Here is a 20,558-nt window from a genome sequence, read left to right as displayed (position 1 = left end):
TAACTGTTAGCAAATGTGGACTTTAATGGTGACTGACAACTCTGGAGGTATTAGTGGAGTAGGATGACATTAACAAGTAGTTGTAACATTATGTTCCTGAAGTGCACTAAATATTTAATGTAAAAAGAAAGATTACTTGTCCCCTAGGTAATTTCAAGTGGCACATTAAGATAATGCTTGTTGAAGAGAATGATGGTGTTTTGCTCAGGGACAGTACTTAGTGTACTTAAAAGACCTTATTAAACAATGTTTAAAGTTTATTTTTTATTGTTTTACTCTCTATTGTTTGTAAGTTTGAAACACTTTTTCTTCTTCCTCACCTAATTTTGCCTTTTTTTTCCCAAACACTGATTTTTCAAAATAGTTTTGACATGGAGAGAATGGAGGAATGAACTTATACTAACAACAACTTACATTTATATATTTAGTCTCTAAGGTGCCACAAGTACTCCTGTTCTTTTTACATTTATATAGTGGCCTGTCATACCAAATCAGCTTTGATTTTGTATCAATTTATGTCTGCACAGAATGAAGAACAGATGGCTGTATCTGGTCTGGCTTCAGCCCCTTTCCATTGCTCCAATGGCACAAGGAGGCCAGAAAGCCGATTTATATCATCAGCTAGGAATTTCCCTGGTGTGGGAGAATACCCAGGTGACATAGCCGGCTTTACACAGCTCACTCTCCTGGCTCTGATATAGGGGAAGAGTTCAAGGAGGGAGCTGCCATGGCCAGAGTGCACTTCTTTCTCCCTACAGCCAGCTGTGGAATGGCCTCTTGAGGCCTGTGGCAACTCTGCCTAATTTAAAATTGCCCTAAGTCTTATACCAATGCCTGGACTAGCCCCTAGCAGTCCTGGGGAGCAGGAGAACACAACGATGGCTTTAAAAAAGCTCTGACAAAACTGTAGCTCTGAGCCAGTGTGTTTGTATATGAACTACTGCTGCTGATACAGACCTGAGGAGAAATGTGTATGGAGAATTTGTAGGGTTCACAGAGATAGTGGCTATTGCTTTAAAAATAAAAATGGATGAATTTGTAGTTTAATTTTGAAAGGCTTCCCCCAGGCACAATGGCACAGGCTCAAAGTAGGTCAATTTTTTGGTTCTAGACCTTTTATACTACCTTTTAGCTAGAGTACTTTCATTCTTTTAACCAAAGATTCACATGATTTATTTACAAAGCAGCACAAAGATCCTAGAAGATTTTAACATCCAAATATCCAGGCATGAAACTATACTTTGTGTGGTTTTCCATTATTTTCCTTATCCTTCTGGCTGACAAAATGAAGTAATTGAACTAGTGTTTTGAAAAGTGCTTTGCTTTAAGTTACTGGAGTGAGATAAAGAAACAGGTGGAAATCAATGGAATTTTGTGTTTTCAAAATTGGAAATGTTAGTTCAGATAGAAATGCTGTTGAGAACAGGGGCCTCATCAACCATTCCTTCTTATTGAACTGTAAACTCTTGTTGAAGACAAGACACATAAGAAATGAATGACTAGATCCTGAATTACATATCATGGTGGAGGAGGGAAAGAGTTCTTGAAGATCACAGGGTTATTACTGTGGTTAGTCAGACCAGACCTTGCAAAATCAAGTTGGTGATTTGGTTAGATTTGATTCTCCAATGGGCAAATTTTGGGTGTTTTTTTTTTTTACTGGAAATCCTGGGATACATAAAAATCACACAGTAATTGAGAGCAGTGTATGCAAATCATGTCCTTTCCCTCTCACTGAGGTAATAAAATAATTTGACATTGCTGGATGTTTTCTGTTGGAGATAAAGTCCTGTATACCTTACTTGTGTGAGTAAGAATTTCAATGGAACTAGTCCCCTGGGTAAAGATAGGATTTGGGGTTTTCTATATAAAATGGCATGTCCTGGAGTCTAAAATGAAAAAGCCTTATCATATAATATTGGTATCTGACTTTAGTTTGGTATGTTATATAAATGAACATGCTTTTGCGGGGGTTGGAACACTGAAGTTCACTCCTACATACGACAGGATAATTACAGTTGTCTTTAGGACAGAAAAGAAATAAAGCCAACAATGAAAGCAATTTACAGTCCTGGTGGTGTGGTGAGTGAGGAGACTATGTTCGGTTTTGAGTCATTTTGCTGGCAAATCAATTTAAGACAAAACACACTAACGCACACTCCTACAACTCACATATACATTAGTGCTGCCTTGCAAAATTGTCAAAAATGTACCAGGCACAAAATCTTATCACCCACCTTATCTGAGGATAATGGTACTGAAAATACTAATTATATTTTAGTTGTTCATTAAGTTCCTGATCCTGCAAACATGTATACACATGCTTAACTTTACTACTGTGATTAGCCCCTTTGAAGTAAACGAAACTGAACTAAAGATAGTCAAGTTAAACAAAGCACAGCATGGGGTTGTCTGCAACAACAGGGGATTGGATTCGATAAAGGAGATCCCTTCCAGTCCTACCTTCTATGTTCACAGAATCAAATTGGGGCCTTAAAAAATACTGGTCCCCCAGGATGAGTGGGAGAGTAGAATTTTGTGAAGCTGCATCTGAAAGTTAAAGAATAGACAAATTCCTAGTACTGGCCTTCATATGAGCCACTGTTCATAACTATAAGAGAGAGAGAGGAATCTTGCCCTGTCACAAAAGTGCCAGTAAAGTGAATAGTTCACAAAATACTGAGCAATTTCTCATATAGTAAATACAATTTTCATACCCATGTTCCTTCTCAGCTCTCCTTTAATACCTTTGTCTGAATTTTGTAAAACAAATTCAAAGTTTAGTCACTTCGGGATTGGATAAGAATTTGAAAATTCAAACAAAAAGTGTTTTTTTCTTATATATCTGTATAATTCTATTAGTATGTCTATTAGACTCAGGGCCATATTCTCAGCTAGTGGCATAATTCCAAAGATGTCAAAGAAGATAAGTTGATTTACACTAGCTGAGGAGCTGGCCCATATGCTTTGGATATTGCCAATATATATGCAGGTGAAATTTGGATCAAAGAAACACAAGCAAAATTAACACATTTTAAATTTGGGCACAATTTTATCTAAAAGAAACAGAGTTTTCTCCCTTGTACACCTCTAACATCTATCCTTCTAACGTACCTACCCTTCATCAAACTGTCTAGAAGCCGAAAACAAAATTAAGGGACACATATCTAAGATTAGATCTTTAGCTGTGTTGAACTATTGCCTCCTTAACCATGTGTTTCAAATCACTGCCATCAATCATTAAATAGTCCATGCCCAGTGGGTTTTTCTCTCCCATAAACAAAACTGCTCCAACTTTCTATCCCTCCTCCACTCCTGTCTCTTCACTGGTTAACTACCATCTCATCTTCAGCCTGATTTTCTTTGGCAGAGATTTGGAGAGCAAGATATTTTCCCATCTTTTGACCTAGTCTCCCAACACAACCTCCTTGACTGCTTCCAGATTGGCTTTCAATCACTTCCCAGTACTAAAAATACTGAAAATGATATGGCACCTTGTCACACCAAATCATCCTGGTTTGTGCACCAGCATAACTAACGGATAGTTTGTTTTAGCCTGAAGTGAATTTTTAAGGCTAAATTATCGTCTCCAAATAAATATGGGTTTATAATAAAAAGCTGGCAGATTTTTAATTACTACTGATAGTAATTGTGCAATGACACTTTCTTATGCACTGTATAAGAACCTTTTTAGAGAGAAAGAGGTTTGTCATATTTCCTGTTTTTCATACTCTTGATGTCTTTATATATATATATATATATGTTTTGCAATTAGCTTCATCGGTTTTGATGTTGCTTTCTTTCTGTTCAGCTCTTGAAAGATGCAAACTTATTCTGGAACTGAAATTCCAGTAGGATATAATTGTGCGCATTATTTGTTCTGATGCAGACATACTTTTAAAATTGCTATGCTTTCGTTGTGGTGTGGAGTGGAGAAAGCTTTTCTGAGTGGCTTTTTATCACGCAGATTTGGAAATATTTAACTAGTCATTCAAATTTGCAATTGTCCTGCAATTAGTTTTGGTTGTGTTGTGATGATGGCGCACATTTCCCTATTTGTGAGTTAGAGTTCTGGGGATGGATCCTCACCTGGTGTTGACTGGTATAGTATCAGCTGTGGACCTGGTCCCTAACCCCAGATGCTTTTTTAAAACTTGTCTGGGTCATTCCTTCTGTTTCACCAAAATATTTGTGAATATGCACTAGCGCAGCACTTTTAGAGACACACTATCAGTGTTGCAGGTTTAGTTTATTATAGTATGATGAAAGCAAGTACTATACTAATGTTGCTTAAGAACAACACATCTGGTGTAAATCAGCATAGCTTCAGTGAAGTCAATGCAGATTTACCCCAGATGAGAATCTTCCCCAATGATTCATCTTTATGTTTGAACATCTTCCTTGTAATGCGTGCTCTCTCTCTCTCTCTCTCTCTCTCTCTCTCACACACACACACACACACAGCAGCTGCCATTAAGAAGTCATCACTGACCAAGTATTACCATACATTGGTATCCATGATACTCTAAATACAATCAAAAATTAGGTAAGAATAAACTGGGGTACTTAAACTGTTAAAGATGCTGTTTCGAGTTAGGGTGACTACTAGGGCTGTCGATTAATTGAAGTTCACTCACACAATTAACTCAAAAAAATGAATCGTGATTAAAAAAATGAATCATGATTAATCACAGTTTTAATTGCACTGTTAAACAATAGAATACCAATTGAAATTTATTAAATATTTTGGATGTTTTTCTGCATTTTCATATATATTGGATTCTGTGTTGTAATTGAAATCAAAGTGTATATTATTTTTTATTACAAATATTTGGACTGTAAAAATGATAAACAAAATAAATAGTATTTTTCAATTCACCTCATACAAGAACTGTAGAGCAATCTCTTTGTTGTGAAAGTGCATCTTACAAATGTAAGATTTTTTTTGTTACATAACTGCACTCAAAAAGAAAACAATGAAAACTTCAGAGCCTACAAGTCCACTCAGTCCTACTTCTTGTTCAGCCAATCATTAAGACAAACAAGTTTGTTTACATTTACAGGAGATAAATCTGCCCTCTTCTTATTTTACAATGTCACCAGCAAGTGAGAACAGGCATTCGCATGGCACTTTTGTAGCTGGCATTGCAAAGTATTTACGTGCCAGATATGCTAAACATTCATATGCTCCTTCATGCTTCGGCCACCATTCCACAGGACATGCTTCCATGCTGATGACACTCATTAAAAAAATAATGTGTTAATTAAATTTGTGACTGAACTCCTTGGGGGAGAATTGTATGTCCCCTGCTCTGTTTTACCCATATTCTGCCATATATTTCATGTTATAGCAGTCTCGGATGATGACCCAACACATGTTATTCATTTTAAGAACACTTTCACTGCAGATTTGACAAAACGCAAAGAAGGTATCAATGTGAGATTTCTAAACATAGCTACAGCACTCAACCCTAGGTTTAAGAATCTGAAGTGCCTTTCAAAATCTGAGAAGGACGAGGTGTGGAGCATGCTTTCAGAAGTCTTAAAAGAGCAGCACTCTGATGCAGAAACTACAGAACCCGAACCACTAAAAAAGAAAATCAACATTCTGCTGGTGGCATCTGAGTCAGATGATGAAAATGAACATGCGTCGGTCCGCACTGCTTTGGATTGTTATCGAGCAGAACCCATCATCAGCATGGACGCATGTCCCCTGGAATGGTGGTTGAAGCATGAAGGGACATATGAATCTTTAGCACATCTGGCATGTAAATATCTTGTGCACTGGCTACAACAGTGCCATGCGAACATCTGTTCTTACTTTCAGGTAACACTGTAAACAAGAAGCGGGCAGCATTATCTCCTGCAAATGTAAACAAACTTGTTTGTCTGAGGAATTGACTGAACAAGAAGTAGGACTGAGTGGACTTGCAGGCTCTAAAATTGTACATTGTTTTATTTTTGAATGCAGGTTTTTTTTGTACATAATTCTATATTTGTAAGTTCAACTTTCATGAGAAATCTGATGAGTTTCAACAAGGACGAGTGCAGAGTCCTGCACTTAGGATGGAAGAATCCCATGCACTGCTACAGACTAGGGACCGAGTGGCTAGACTGCAGTTCTGCAGAAAAGGACCTGGGGGTTACAGTGGACGAGAAGCTGGATATGAGTCAACAACGTGCCCTTGTCGCCAAGAAGGCTAACAGCAGATTGAGGGACGTGATCATTCCCCTCTATTCGGCATTGGTGAGGCCTCAACTGGAGTACTGTGTCCAGTTTTGGCCCCCACACTACAAGAAGGATGTGGAAAAATTGGAAAGAGTCCAGCGGAGGGCAACAAAAATGATTAGGGGGCTGGAGCACATGACTTATGAGGAGCGGCTGAGGGAACTGGGACTATTTAGTCCGCAGAAGAGAAGAATGAGGGGGGATTTGGTAGCTGCTTTCAATTACCTGAAACGAGGTTCCAAAGAGGATGGATCTAGACTGTTCTCAGTGGTACCAAAGACAGAACAAGAAGTAATGGTCTCAAGTTGCAGTGGGGGAGGTTTAGGTTGGATATTAGGAAAAACTTTTTCACTAGGAGGGTGGTGAAACACTGGAATGGGTTACCTAGGGAAGTGGTGGAATCTCCTTTCTTAGAGGCTTTTAAGGTCAGGCTTGACAAAGCCCTGGCTGGGATGATTTAGTTGGGGATTGGTCCTGCTTTGAGCAGGGGGTTGGACTAGATGACCTCCTGAGGTCCCTTCCAACCCTGATATTCTACGATTCTATGATAAAGAGATTGCACTACAGTACTTGTATTTGGTTAATTGAAAAATACTATTTCTTTTGTTTTTTTACAGTGCAAATACTTGAAATAAAAAAAAAAATAAAGTGAGCACTGTACACTATGTATTCTGTGTTGTAATTGAAAGCAATATATTTGAAAATGTAGAAAACATCCAATAATATTTAAATAAATGGTATTCTATTATTTGTTAAGAGTGTGATTAATCGCAATTAATTTTTTTAATCACTTGACAGCCCTAATGACTACCATTTCTCTTTACTGAAAACAGCAGGCTCTATTCTGTCCTCGAATAGCCCTATACTACTCCCACTGAAGTTAATGGAAATTGTGAATATATATCTGAAGCATATTGAACCCAGGGAGATCCCTCGGCTACTTCGACAGAGATACTTCATAAAAAGCTATTTGCCAGACTTACACTCTGACGCATACAATTTTATTGTCCTAATTAAGCTGCTATACAGATGCTGCAAATATTTTTATGAACATCAAGTGGTCCAGACCCTTTCAACTCTTGCCACAGAATCTCACTTTATAACCTCTAATGAAATTCAGAGGATGGTTACACCCTATGTAATTTGTTTCAGGTGCACTGGGTTTCTGGTCTGTGGCCCAGATCAGCAGTTGATGAAGAGTATTATACAACTGAGACCAGAGAGTGGTGGACCCCAAATTATAACCCAGTAGGATCCTTTGGTATTATAATAGCTACTAGCATATTCAAAGGGTCAATAGGCAACTGGTGAATCAGTGAGGCCTAATGAATCCCCAGTCACACCACCTTTCCACTGGCCACACCCCGGATGCCAACTACAGAGAGGGTAGTGATGTACGATCCAGGCTGTATACTACTGAAAGATCCCTGTACATTGGAGAGATCCTCCTGTGACCAGGTACTTTAAGATTACTTGGCACAAGAATTGGGCAAATAAATTTCTTCCTGTAGTATCAGGAACAATAATAAGGAGAAGTGATCATAACTGTCAAGTCCCCCTATATGCCCACAAACACTCCTAGCATTTGGTAATATGTCAAAGAAATAAAAAAAAGCAGAAGCTGAAAGAAACACTTACTTGAAATAGAAGAAAATCCCCAGGGAAATCAATAGTGAAGTTATAGACAAAGCATGGCCTACTATAGCCATATAATAAAGTATGAGTGCCGTCTGGAATAAAAAAACAACAAAAACATGAAAAACTTGCAAGGAGCAATTTAATTCTTATTGTGAGCAAGAATTTGCAAAACCAACCAAACAATTTTGATTTCTTTTTATTCAGAAACTCATTTGAGATACTACTGAAACATTGACAAGACATTAAAAGGCATTACCAAAAGTAAAAAAATGAGATTAAGTGTTTTTTTCACATGCAGGGTCTGCTTCTGCCCCTTAAACGCACTGGCAAAATTCCAATTAACTTTAAGGGAAAACAATTCGGTTTATTAGAACAAAAAATCAGATCCATATTGCAAACGCCACTCAAAACAAGTGGCACATTCTTCAAAAAATACTTTGGAAAAACAATTTGTGTTAATTAAACTTCCCATTCTGAGTCTCCTCTCACACCAGTATGAAGAAGTAAGTCCATGGGACAAATTCTGCTCTCAGACTGATGTAAAGCCAGTGAAACTGCCTGGCCAATAGGAATTACACCAATCAAAAGCTATTATAAGCGGCAGGAGAAACAGACACCTGGTTGATAACACCAAAATATAAAATAGGCTTATTCATGTTTCATTTGCCGTCAATTTATTATTGAAACAAAATCACATGCAACAGCACTGGTTATAGAATGCTGCATTATTCAAATGTCATATTTGTTCTTGGCCAAGCCCGTGAGTGTCTTGAGCTATAGAATGATTTCTGGAAACTGGAAGTTGGGAAGGCTCCATTATTACCTTCTTTAATGAAAGGATTGATATTTTAGTAACATACTCTGAAAAATCATTTATTAGCGGGTCTGCTAGGCTTCCTTTCTTTCTGGAGATGCTTCATTACTACTTCTTTTGTTGCACACAAGAAGTTTCCCTTTTTCTTTTTTCGTCTTAAGTAATTAAATGAACTCTTTTTAAAGGAATGTCCTCCTCCACAAAATGCTTAAATACCATACCAGCATTTCAGGCATTGTTTTCCTATTCATCACTGCCCTGCCACCCTCCCTTTTCCACTGTGATTCTGGCAATGTGGGAAGAATTGAGGGAGAAGGGGTGTTTCAACAACACTTTGAGATCACTCATCTTCAGTTACCATTTAGCTAGCTTCTAATTACCCAGCTTTCTTTAGTCATGCTGCATGTAATTCTGAATTTGTGGGAGTTATAAACACAAAATTTGCACTTACATTTTTAAAAAAACAAAGCAAAAAAATTAGTTCTTCATGGTGCAGGTGTATTATTCTAAACTACTCAATGCTCTTGCCATTTTACAGTTATGGTGTCAAGTCCGGCTGCCACTGGCTTAAATGGGAGCAGGACTGGGAGTCTTTTTTGTTTGTTTGTTTGTTTACACTGCAGTCACTTTACACAGTTCTGGACATCTTAGTTTGCATAAAGTGGGTGTAAATATAATTGGCCAGATTATTGGTACCTAACAGAGTATTATATAGTGGGCCACAGTGTAAATAAGAATCAGCTCATTTGAATTTATAACCCGGAGTTTGACTGTTTCTGCACACACAGTGGTGAGGGTACAAGGAGCCTTCCACCTCTTTATGTTCCTACACAGTGGCCAGCCACAATATGGGTGGAGAGTGCAAATGCTAGGCTAGCAGCTCTGGTGATGATAGAAACTCAAGACAGAAGAGGGTAGGATGTAGTGAGGATAGGGCAACTTTCTTGACTATCTGATTAGAATACTATTTTTTCATGTGTGTTCCTTGTTGTTCCTTGACTGTTTGCTGAAGTTATGTTGTTGCTTTTATGCATGTCCTAGTTAGCACATCTTTATAGCCAGAACTTAGTTCACAAAGAAGCCATCCCTAAACGTTTTGATTTGTTGTCATTCTTGTACACCAAGACTACTATAAACCAGCTATAAAATGGAAAAGAACTATGGGTATTAACATACAAATGAAAGTACCAAGTGTGTTTGTGTTTGTTTATCCTGAAAGACTGAAACCTGTTCAAACTGTCAAACATTCATTTTAGGGCTATGAAGGCATTTTTAAACATATTACCTCAAAGTCAGCAATAACATTTGTGATAACACCATAAAAGCATACTGTGAGTTTGTTCAATGCAGATTTCTAAAAATAAAATGAAGGCAAATCTGAATGCATTGGACTGCCAAATAATACATCATATGGTGTATCTGTAACAGCCTCTGCAGTGTAGACTAATGACCTGCTATATCCTACAACTATAGAATATTTGGTATCTCCTATTAAATCAAGACATATGTTGAACTGTTCTAGTAACTCTGTATTCCTAAAAACTCCACCTTGTTCTATCTCATCTCCCATTTATATATATAAGGTTTTTGTCTTCAGTATGGAAAGCTACTAAATGAAATATTTTTGATGTTCACTTTTTTCAACATTTCTTAACTGGAAGGAACACTTTGTTAAAGGTAATCTTAGAAAATAACACCTCTTGCTCCAATACTAATGAGATTATCAGTATATACTGGATAGAAGTTTATAAATTAAGCACACTCTTGGTTTAGGAATACCTTTAATCCATGTAAGTGGCCAACTTGGCATAACTATAGAGATCGGATCCTGCCGCATAAAAATAAAATGGAAAATGCAGAAAGAAACTAACATATGCAAAAGTTTCCTTTGTATTTTATCTGCACTTTGGCTGAATTATGTTCAAAATTCTTCTTCTGGAAGGCATGCTTAATAGGCAACAGAGCTACATTTTTGCCTCTCGACATTGTGCCAATATCTAGAAAAATGAAGTTTTCATGGTCCTTTTATGCAATGCCTCTGGGACCTCAAGTTGCTACTATTACTATAATAGTTGTTACTATTACTCTCTCTGTCACACATAGGTTAACACATTTTACACCGATGGTTCTTTATGGTAAAAAAATCATCTCAGATCAGTCCAATACACTGTAGAATGGACCGTTACTAAGTATAACCACAGACATTTAGGTAGCTGTTTAAAAAACAAGACCAAATGATGGTCTGGCTCTTTTCCTTCTAGAATTCCAAGGAGTCATAAATTATTTACTGTAATCACATTTTTCTGGAGCGCCACTCAGATTTCAGAAATGTGTTGCTTTTCATAAGCGCCTCTAAGTTTATATTTTTTTAAAGCTTTTCCTCACATTTTTTGGTTCTTGTCTCTTTCTGTGTCACCTTGGTTCAGTATTCTTAATTCTCTCCTCAAGGTTAACATCCTAATCCTGCAAACAATTTATGCACATATTTAACTTTACTCACATAAGTAGGCCCATTGATTTCAGTGGAATTGTTACATGTTTAAAGTTAAGTGTATGCAGGTTTGTAGGACTTTCTGGCTAAGCAGTGTCTTTATATCAACTTCTTTTCAAAGGGCTGGAACACAGGGCAATTATTTTTTTTTTTTAAAGGTTTTTTTTTTTTTTTTTTTTTTTAAGTCATGCTAAGATCTAGCCCAGGAGAAATACACCGCTACCTGGATATAATGCGACCCGATATAACACGAATTCGGATATAACGCGATAAAGCAGTGCTCCGGGGGGGCTGGGCTGCACACTCCGGTGGATCAAAGCAAGTTCAATATAACGCAGTTTTACCTATAACGCGGTAAGATTTTTTGGCTCCCGAGGACAGCGTTATATCGAGGTAGAGGTGTATCATCAACAGCTGGAGTTGCTTGTCACAGTAACTTCAAATGAAATATTAAACTGCATCTTTACTAGCATTGGGCAAATAAGTAAAAATAATAGTCATTTAAAATTATTATTACAAAATTAGTTATATTAATTGATCACAAATTCTTCATCCAGTTATTAGCCCAGCTCTAGGGACGGGTAAATAATTTTAAAAATACTATTAAATAGGGGGACACTTGAAATTTATACAGTAAATATTTGAAGGCTAATAAGATTATAACAGGGTTCAAAAAAGAACTAGATAAATTCATAGAGGATAGGTCCATTAATGGCTATTAGCCAGGATGGGCAGGAATGGTGTCCCTAGCCTCTGTTTGCCAGAAGCTGGGAATGAGCGACAGGGGATGGATCACTTGATGATTACCTGTTCTGTTCATTCCCTCTGGCACCTGGGCACCTGGCATTGGCCACTGTCAAAAGACAGGATACTGGGCTAGATGGACCTTTGGTCTGACCCAGTATGGCCATTCCTAAGTTTTTATGTTTGATCGGCTCTAATCCTTTCCTTGGCTTAGTTATGTCACTATTTCATAGGATATTTTCCATATCTGGCTAACTCTATGTCAGTTATGGAGACAGTAGATGCTATAATGTTGATATCTGTCCAGTGTAAAATAGAGTGAGATGACCAACTAATTTTAGATAGGTAATAAACTGCATTTAGATGGTAAAAATGTTTAGTTCCTATCATCCTAAGTAAACTGGAACTAGTTCTGTACCCTATAGGTAAAAGGTTTTAATACCATACTAGAAATCCTTTGTGTAATTTAGTTTTCCAACTGCTTTTTTAATGAGGAAAAAAATCACCAGATGATCACATTGATGGGAAGGATAGAATGAGCCGTTGAAGTGGGTCCATATAATACATATTTACCTACCATAAATGAATATATATGAAGTAAAGAAAAAGTGTCAGAGTAGCAAAAAACATTTCAAAACTCATTGATGTACTGATGGATATTGACAATTCATTTCAATCCATAGATTTGCTAGAGACCACAACATTCTGGGTTCAATGTTTTATACAAATAAAACACAATTATTTTTTTTCTGAATTTATCATTTTACCATTTTCTATATTCACTTTTCCCATACTCTGTACCCATTTTGATTACCATCTCTTTTGGCAAATTCATAGTGGCTATATGTTCCAAAATAGTGCTCCCATCCTGCAGATTTATGCATGTGCTTACCATTACATATTGTGATTAGCCCCACTGACTTCAATGGAGCTACTCACGTGCAAGTCTTTACAAGATAAAGGTCTAAATGTTTCCAGAAAAATTACATCTAGTCTGTCCTACAATATAAGTTATTGACTATTGTGGAGCACACACAACTCCTAATGAAATTAATTGGAGTTGTGGGTGTTCAGCACCTCTCAGAAACAAGTCCTAACCAGCATGGCACAATATACCATAGAAGCACAAAGAATTTACTGTTTCTCTCTGATCTCTTGGAGAGAGCAACAGTAACACATTGATTCATGGCTTGCAGGGGGTTTGCTCTTTCAGCAAAGACTGACACAAATGAATGTACTCATGTGAACAGCCACATTAAATTCAAGGATTTCCAGGATAAGGGCCTAAGATTGCTATAGTCCACTGAAATATAATAATTATCTAAGAAGATGCTCCCCTTTAAAAGATTTTATTCTGAAGCAACCTCCTTTCCCCACAGAATTCACATGCCAATATATAATTTAAAATACTTGATAAGAACATATACCTTAGTGGCAGTACACAAAAAAACAAGTAATTGGATCATCTCTTACATTGTCAAGACTACAGCTAATCTGCGATATTCTGGCTAAACTTTAGATCATATAAATTTATCACAGATAATATGCTGTTGGCCCAGCTCAATATCAGTCTCAGAAAATATTGAAATGTTAATCAGAGCCTACCTTCAATTTCTCAGAGGTGAAGGAGTTACACAATGTATAGTTGGACCAAGTCCGATTGCTCTCTGGATGTCGGAACCAATTTCCTGTTTCATCACAGTATTTTGAAGCCCTTTCTGTCAACAAAATGCAAGTGTTACTATTTTAGTGCATGAACATTACAAAAATCCCAGCTTAATTTAGATGCAATAAATTATGCAATAACTCAATATGAAGAGGCAGCTGAAAATTGTTCATGTGTGAGAGCAATGCCAAACACTGCTAATTGAACAATGCCAGCAAAAAGTACCTATGCATGCACACCTGGATGCTCATTCACAAACACACACATACCTTGTCTTTGCACATCCTGCTATGTTCACACATTCTCAGTTTTCATGCCCAACTGTGCTTGTATGTAATTTGTTGGTGCAAGTAGTTTTTGAAAACCTGACCTTTAGGGGAAGAGCCTGACATCATTACACAGACACAAAAGGACTGAACTTGCTAGCAGAGCTTCAAGATACAGGAGTGAGGGGCATCTGACCCTGGAGAGGCCATAAATGGGAATCTTTATCCCTTGCAATTTATGGATCAATACTTTGCAGTTGCTCTCTCCAAGGCAGTGCAGTGGGGTCACAGGTGGGACTAGTAGGTTGATAAACTATATGGCTAAAAACACGGGCAAAGCAAGCAATGGGGAGTGGGAGCAAAGCAAACAATGTCTTCTATCGCAGCCCATGAGCTACAGTAGTGGCTATGCAGTCACTGTGCTGGCAGTGTTTGTGTGTGTGTGTGTGTGTGTGTGTGTGTGTACGCGCGTGAGAGGGAGAATTCTGTACTCTCTCCATATAAGCCCCAAACTCACTGAAGTCAATGGGAGTTTTGCCTGCAATGAGACTTCAGGATTGGTCATACCACTGGTGAAAACTTCAGCAAGTAGGTATCCTGGTGATTTATAAAAACCTAGGATGGACAGACGCTATAGCAAACAATCCATATCTTCAGTTTCATTTGAAATGGTGACAAGCAGTCTCTGTTTAGTTAATTTACTGCGTGTAGGGATCCTGCCCACATGTGTACATAGTCCCAACTACTGAGTGTTGAGCACTCCAGCTTGATTCTCCAGCATCATAGGTGCGGGAACTACGGATGGGGGGGGGGGGTGCCACTGCACCCCCTGACTTGAAGTGGTTTCCATTATATATAGGATTTACAGTTTGATTCAATGGCTTTCAGCATCCCCATTATAACAATTGTTCCAGCACCCCTATCCAGCACGGCTTTGTAAAATTGCTCTATGCAAACAATTACATGTCAACATCTGGGCCAAATCCTGCCATCCTGATTCAATCCTCACTCACCTGGGACTCAATGGAAAGCCTGACTGAGCAAGGACTGCAGATTTGGACCATAGGGCTGAATGGCTGGTGTTTTCTGGGACTGAGGTAAACTCTTTTATGTTATGAAAAATGGGGCATTTTAAAGTTCATGTTTTTAGAAAGTTATTTTAATTTTCACCTAGTCTAACTTTGTAGTTGTATTAGATCTATAGCCATATCGGCAACATTTCCAATCAATATAGTTTTACAGAACAGATTAATATAATTTGCACGTATACATTCTTTGTTCACTCTGTGCATTTATTTTCTTCTTGAATTCTGATATTGTGTCATTTATTTTAATTCTTAAGATTTATCCTCCCCCACATACTAATGAAAAAAACAAGTGAATGCACTGACAAGGCAAAGATTTATATAGAGTATGTTATCCTTCACTGACCAGACACATGCATTATATAGAAATAGTTGGAAGTCTTGGAAATAGTACATTTTACATGCTTCAAAAAAGAACACTCTTGAAATAGCTGCGAGTTTCAGATCAACAGCTCTGGGGACCTACTGTTTAAAATCAGTACGTGCACAGGCAATAGAGAGAGGAAAAGTACACATTATCTCAGCCTTCCATCAATTTAACTTAGATAATCTTAGAGTGCATTCATAGCATCTTTCCCATTGTACTCATTGCCAGATATTATCTAAAGCTGGAATGAGTTTGCAGTCATAAATAGAGATTAACAGTTACTATACTATAGAACACAATGTACAGAGTTTTACTTACTATTCTATGGTACTGCACAATGTATAAAGCTTTGCTGATATGCTATGGATCATAACATTCCTAACATCCATCTCTGTACTCTGATGTCTGGGTTGTGCTCTGAGGGTCAGAGGGAAATCTTTTGTCTAGTACTTTTCATTTAGCCCAGAAAAACATAATTGATCCTAGTTTAGTGGCTTTTTTCTCTATCCCCTTACAGCCCTCTGATTTCTCTCATTTACTCTCCCTCATCAGAAAGTGCAGTGTGTGATGTTAGTGTGTTGATCAGTATGTTTCTTTTCCCGATAAGTCATTTAGTAAGTTTGACTCCCAGGCAGTGAGCAAAGGTCATCAGTCAAAGGACAATTTTCTTTAGCAACACTCTCTGATGTTGGAGGTTATAAATAATTAGTGACAGGCTAGCTGTTTGGAGCTCATCTGTCTGTGATAAACCTGAGATGTGGTAGTCGGATCATGTTAGGAAAGATTAGCATTTGAAGTAGTTTTATATGAGATGCCTCCCACCCTATATAATAAATCAGGTGCCTCATCCTGGGGCATTGTGATCTTTCCCAATGCCCACTATATTGGCTCTCACAGTAAAAACATTTGATTTCTGTTTTAAACCTACTATTCTGGATTTAAATGAAGTAATGGCCATTTAACCCAGGCTTTGCGTTGAGTTGTTCCGAGGGTGAGTTTAAGGCAATGTGACTGGAGCGGTTGTAAAGCAGGCATTGGGCTATGAGGTCGGGCTACTTAATCTTTTCTTTTTTGAATAAACAGAAGTGCTAGTAACAAAGAGCTTTGAAAATAATAAAATAATGTTTGATGGAAGGACAAGATTTATATCTGCATATCAACCGGGGGGGGGGGTAAACAAAAGTGGCCTTTGGAGCAGTCAAATGATATGAATTATTGCAAATATGATGTTTTGATTGTGAACTGTTCACTTGGACTATTCATCGTTCATATTCTGGGATTGGAGCACTGAAACATTTTAAACAAGTAAACAAGGAGCAATAAACAATTAATGCCAGAAACAGTTTTGTATGAAAAATCATTCATGCTAAAATTAGTGAAGCTTTTAGGATTCATAAGCATTTTCACGAGTTAGCCCGAAGTCATTTGCATGTCACAAATATATTGCCTCATGAGTCCCCGTGAAACAAACTTGATAGTTTTATTCAGTGATCAGCTTTTTCACTATTAGATCAACTCCACTGATAACAAACATCTGTGAGCTTTTAAATTTTTTGATTATTGCTACTAAACATTTTCTTTTATGTCAGCAAATACTAGTAGTTGGATTGTTTTGTCATTCTCTGGATAGAAGTGATACATGCTTTGTATCACTAACTGTGTACACCCCGCAGATGGAGGAATATCTGATATCCCTACAGAGCACCAATAAATTATTTGTAGAGAAAATATTTCAACTAACAGATAAATGTTTATATCACACAGAAGCCCATATAAAGCTTCAACTCCAATGTCGTCATCATAATAAAAAAAAGATATCAGAAAAGTCCATGAGAAGCTGAGCCAAAATATATATAATATAATCATATTATGTACCTTAGGGGAATAAAGAATTAATTCAAAAATCTAACTGTCAATCCAGATGAAGAGAGAGGAGGAAAAGAAAAGACCCAGAAGGAGTTGAGGGCGAGCGTACAGAGAATTAAGCTGGAACAATAGATTTTTTTTTTTAAATTTAACCATGAACAGAATGATGTCACCTCAAAATGTATATAAACGGAGGCTGTACTTCCATATTTGGACTTTGGTAACATAGATAGGGCATTTAAACTTTACTCATTAAGCCAAATTGAGGCCTGATGTAAGAGGATGCAGTTCTCTAATAAGTTAACTGCTTACGGGTAAATGTGATATATTACTGCACTCTTTTAAACTTTACTCCAAGAGCCCATCTTGGTATTTAAAAATGACTGATTTATTAAATGAAATCAAAGACAGAAACAAAACCACCAAAATGCATGATCAACTGGTACCTTGTGTCCAAACAGGCTTGTAAAGACAAGCAAGCAAACTTGTTTCTGGGAGATGCTTGCCTGCTTCAACCAGACAGACTCCCTAAGCGCTAGGGCAGGTTTTGTTTTTTTAACGTATTATTTTTTAACAGGGAAACAGCCTGTAGATATCCAAGCCACATTAAGTTGATGAACTTTATGAATACACAACTCGTGTACTATTTTGTACAATTCAGACAAGCTAATAAAGGATAAAGAAGCAGTCTTGCTACAGATGAGTGGGGAGAAAATATTCTGCTTGTCAAGAAAAAAGACTTTTTCAAAGACACAAAACTAATTTTGCAACATGTTATAAATGATAGATGTCATAATGTACTTTGCACGGGCAGCTTCCTATATTACTTATGTGATAAAATTGGGCCAAATTCCTTCCTAGTGTAAGCCCATTGACATCAGTGTCATTATGCTAATGATATATTTGGCCTTTTACCTTATTAGCACTTCTGTTACCAATAGTACAAATCTACATAATACACCACATTCATACCTGTTTTGACTCCACTGATTCGAAAAGGATTACACAAACGACTAATTTGACCCAATGATTATAAAATGTGCACATAAAAATATAGTTAATGGAGTTGAAACTGCGATCAATTTGTCTCTAGATGTTTTCCTGACAGACTGCTTTGTAAGAACATAAGAATGGCCACACTGAGTCATACCAATGGTCTACCTAACCTAGTATGCTGTCTTCCAACAGCGGCCAGTGCCAGATGCTTCAGAGGGAATGAAGAGAACAGGGCAATTATCCAGTGATCAATCTCTTGTCATCCAATCCCAGCTAATGGCAGTCAGAGGTTTAGGGACATGCAGAGCATGGGGTTGCACCCCTGGCTATCTTGGCTAATGGCTATTAATGGACCTATCCTCCATGAACTCATCTAATTCTTTTTATGGACCCCGTTATACTTGGCCTTCACAACATCCATGGCAACATGTCCCACAGGTTGACTGTGCATTGTGTGAAGAAGTACTTCCTTATGTTTGTTTTAAACCTGCTGCCTATTAATTTCATTGGGTGACCCCTGATTCTTGCATTACCTAAAGGGGTAAATAACATGCCCTTATTCACTTTCTGCTTTTATAGACCTCTATCATATCCCCCCTTAGTCGTCTCTTTTCTTTAAACTGAACAGTCCCAGTCTTTTTATTCTCTCCTTGTATGGAAGCTATTCCATACCCCTAATCATTTTTTTTTCCCTTCTCTGCACTTTTCCCAATTCTAATATATCTTTTTTGAGATGGGGCGACCAGAACTGCATGCAGTATTCAAGGATTATAATTTTGCACAAAATGTTCCATGTGAGAAAGAGATTGCAATGATAAGAAGTAATTTTGTACTGAGCAGCGCAGAATTGAAACAGTTTGTAGAGGTTTGGATGTTTTTTTTAAAAATATGTCCAGTAAAGAGCAAAGGAAATGAGTAGGGTCACGGGAAAGGAGATAGAGAAATCTGTAGGTGATTGGTCAGACTAAATGATCATAATTGTCCCTTCTGGATTTAAAATCTATGAAGCACATTCTCAGCTGCTGTAAACTGGCATAAACAGAAACAAATCGAACTACACCAATTTACACCAGCTGACACTGTGGCAGAAAAATAATCAACTGAATGCTGAGGTACATTGGTGCTCTCTTTGTGCGTTCCTAGGCCATTCTCTCCAGAGTACAGTCCCATCTTATTTGTTTTTTACACTGTTTCCTTTAGCTGTCAACATCAAGTGTAGGCTTGGCACAATTTTTTTTTTATTTTTTTTTTTATAGTTTCAACAGAAAATATCAATGTTAAAAATTAAAAAATGCTTAAAAATTATCTATATACATTTTCCACAGTTGTGCAAAATTATATGTTTAAGCATTTTTTGTATTGTTCTTGATTTAAATTTTCACAGTTACAGGAAATTACGGGGGGTCAGACAATAATAATCTAATGACCGTGGATGATGAGATTCAAAAAATTAAAGCTTTATAAATGTTAAAACACAAACTGTCAAAATAACATGTCAAAATTTCAGCCTTAAATCAAACTCTAAGAAGTTCTCAAACAGCATTTTTCTTACTTTACCAATCTGAACATTTCTGTTAATATTGATGGAAATATTTTTTTGTCATTTTGTGTGTGTATGGTGAAATTGACATTTATCGACATTTGCCGATAAAAATCTAATCCTGCCAAGCCTAGTTGAGTGTCACTGTGAGGTTGGATTTGAGTAGCTCGTATATATGATGTACACAGAAGCAGATGACCAAAATGCATACAGTCAGACTATGTATTATCACCAGACCCTATTTCATTTTTCAAATTATGAATGCAGAAGGTAGCAAAGTCCAAAAAGTACAGCATATTTTATTCTTGGATTGTTTGTCCTGGTATTCAAAGCTACACATGGATGTTAGCCAAGAAGAAAATTAAGGAAGCTGAGGTAACTTAGTTAACAGTGATTTATTATATGATACATTGCAAACCTTCCTGGAGCCCCAATACAGCAAAGCACTAAAGAACATGCTTTTTGAAGTCAATGGGATTCCACATGTGCTTAAAGGGAAGCATATGCTTAAGTGGTTTGCAGGATTGGAGCCTTAAAGAAAGGGAAATTTGACTATGTTGCTGTTTTTTCCCCAATAAAACTGTTATTCACTAGGAAGACTTCTTTTTTCCTCAACAAAAATCTGAAAATCTAGCTGCATTGTATTGACCATTAACAAATCCTTGTTGAAAGTAATTACTTGCCATTCAAACCCTAACACAATTTATCACTACAGTTCAACCTGTGCTTTTGTCCCCTCCAGTTCCCTCCCTTAGCAGTTGCAAGATTTAAGGCCTGGTCTACACTACGACTTTAATTCGGATTTAGCTGCGTTAATCCGAATTAACCCTTCACCCGTCCACACTACAGAGCCAGT

The 20,558-nt window shown here is 37.3% G+C and overlaps 1 protein-coding gene across 1 annotated transcript in view; it reads right to left on the bottom strand.

The window, feature by feature from the left end:
* Positions 1-20,558, bottom strand: part of CALCR (calcitonin receptor) — a 241,238-nt gene that overhangs the window by 71,908 nt on the left and 148,772 nt on the right. Inside the window, exons 5-6 of the mRNA XM_024212905.3 lie at positions 13,522-13,634; positions 7,868-7,959 (exon numbers count right to left, since the gene is read on the bottom strand). Coding sequence (XP_024068673.1) covers positions 7,868-7,959; positions 13,522-13,634 — 205 coding nt within the window. The remainder of the gene's footprint in view (positions 1-7,867; positions 7,960-13,521; positions 13,635-20,558) is intronic.

Source organism: Terrapene carolina, unplaced genomic scaffold (genome assembly GCF_002925995.2).
Source record: "Terrapene carolina triunguis isolate 2854851 unplaced genomic scaffold, T_m_triunguis-2.0 Scaffold84, whole genome shotgun sequence".
NCBI classification, from domain to species: Eukaryota; Metazoa; Chordata; order Testudines; family Emydidae; genus Terrapene; species Terrapene triunguis.
This window is presented reverse-complemented; position numbering and strand designations above follow the sequence as displayed.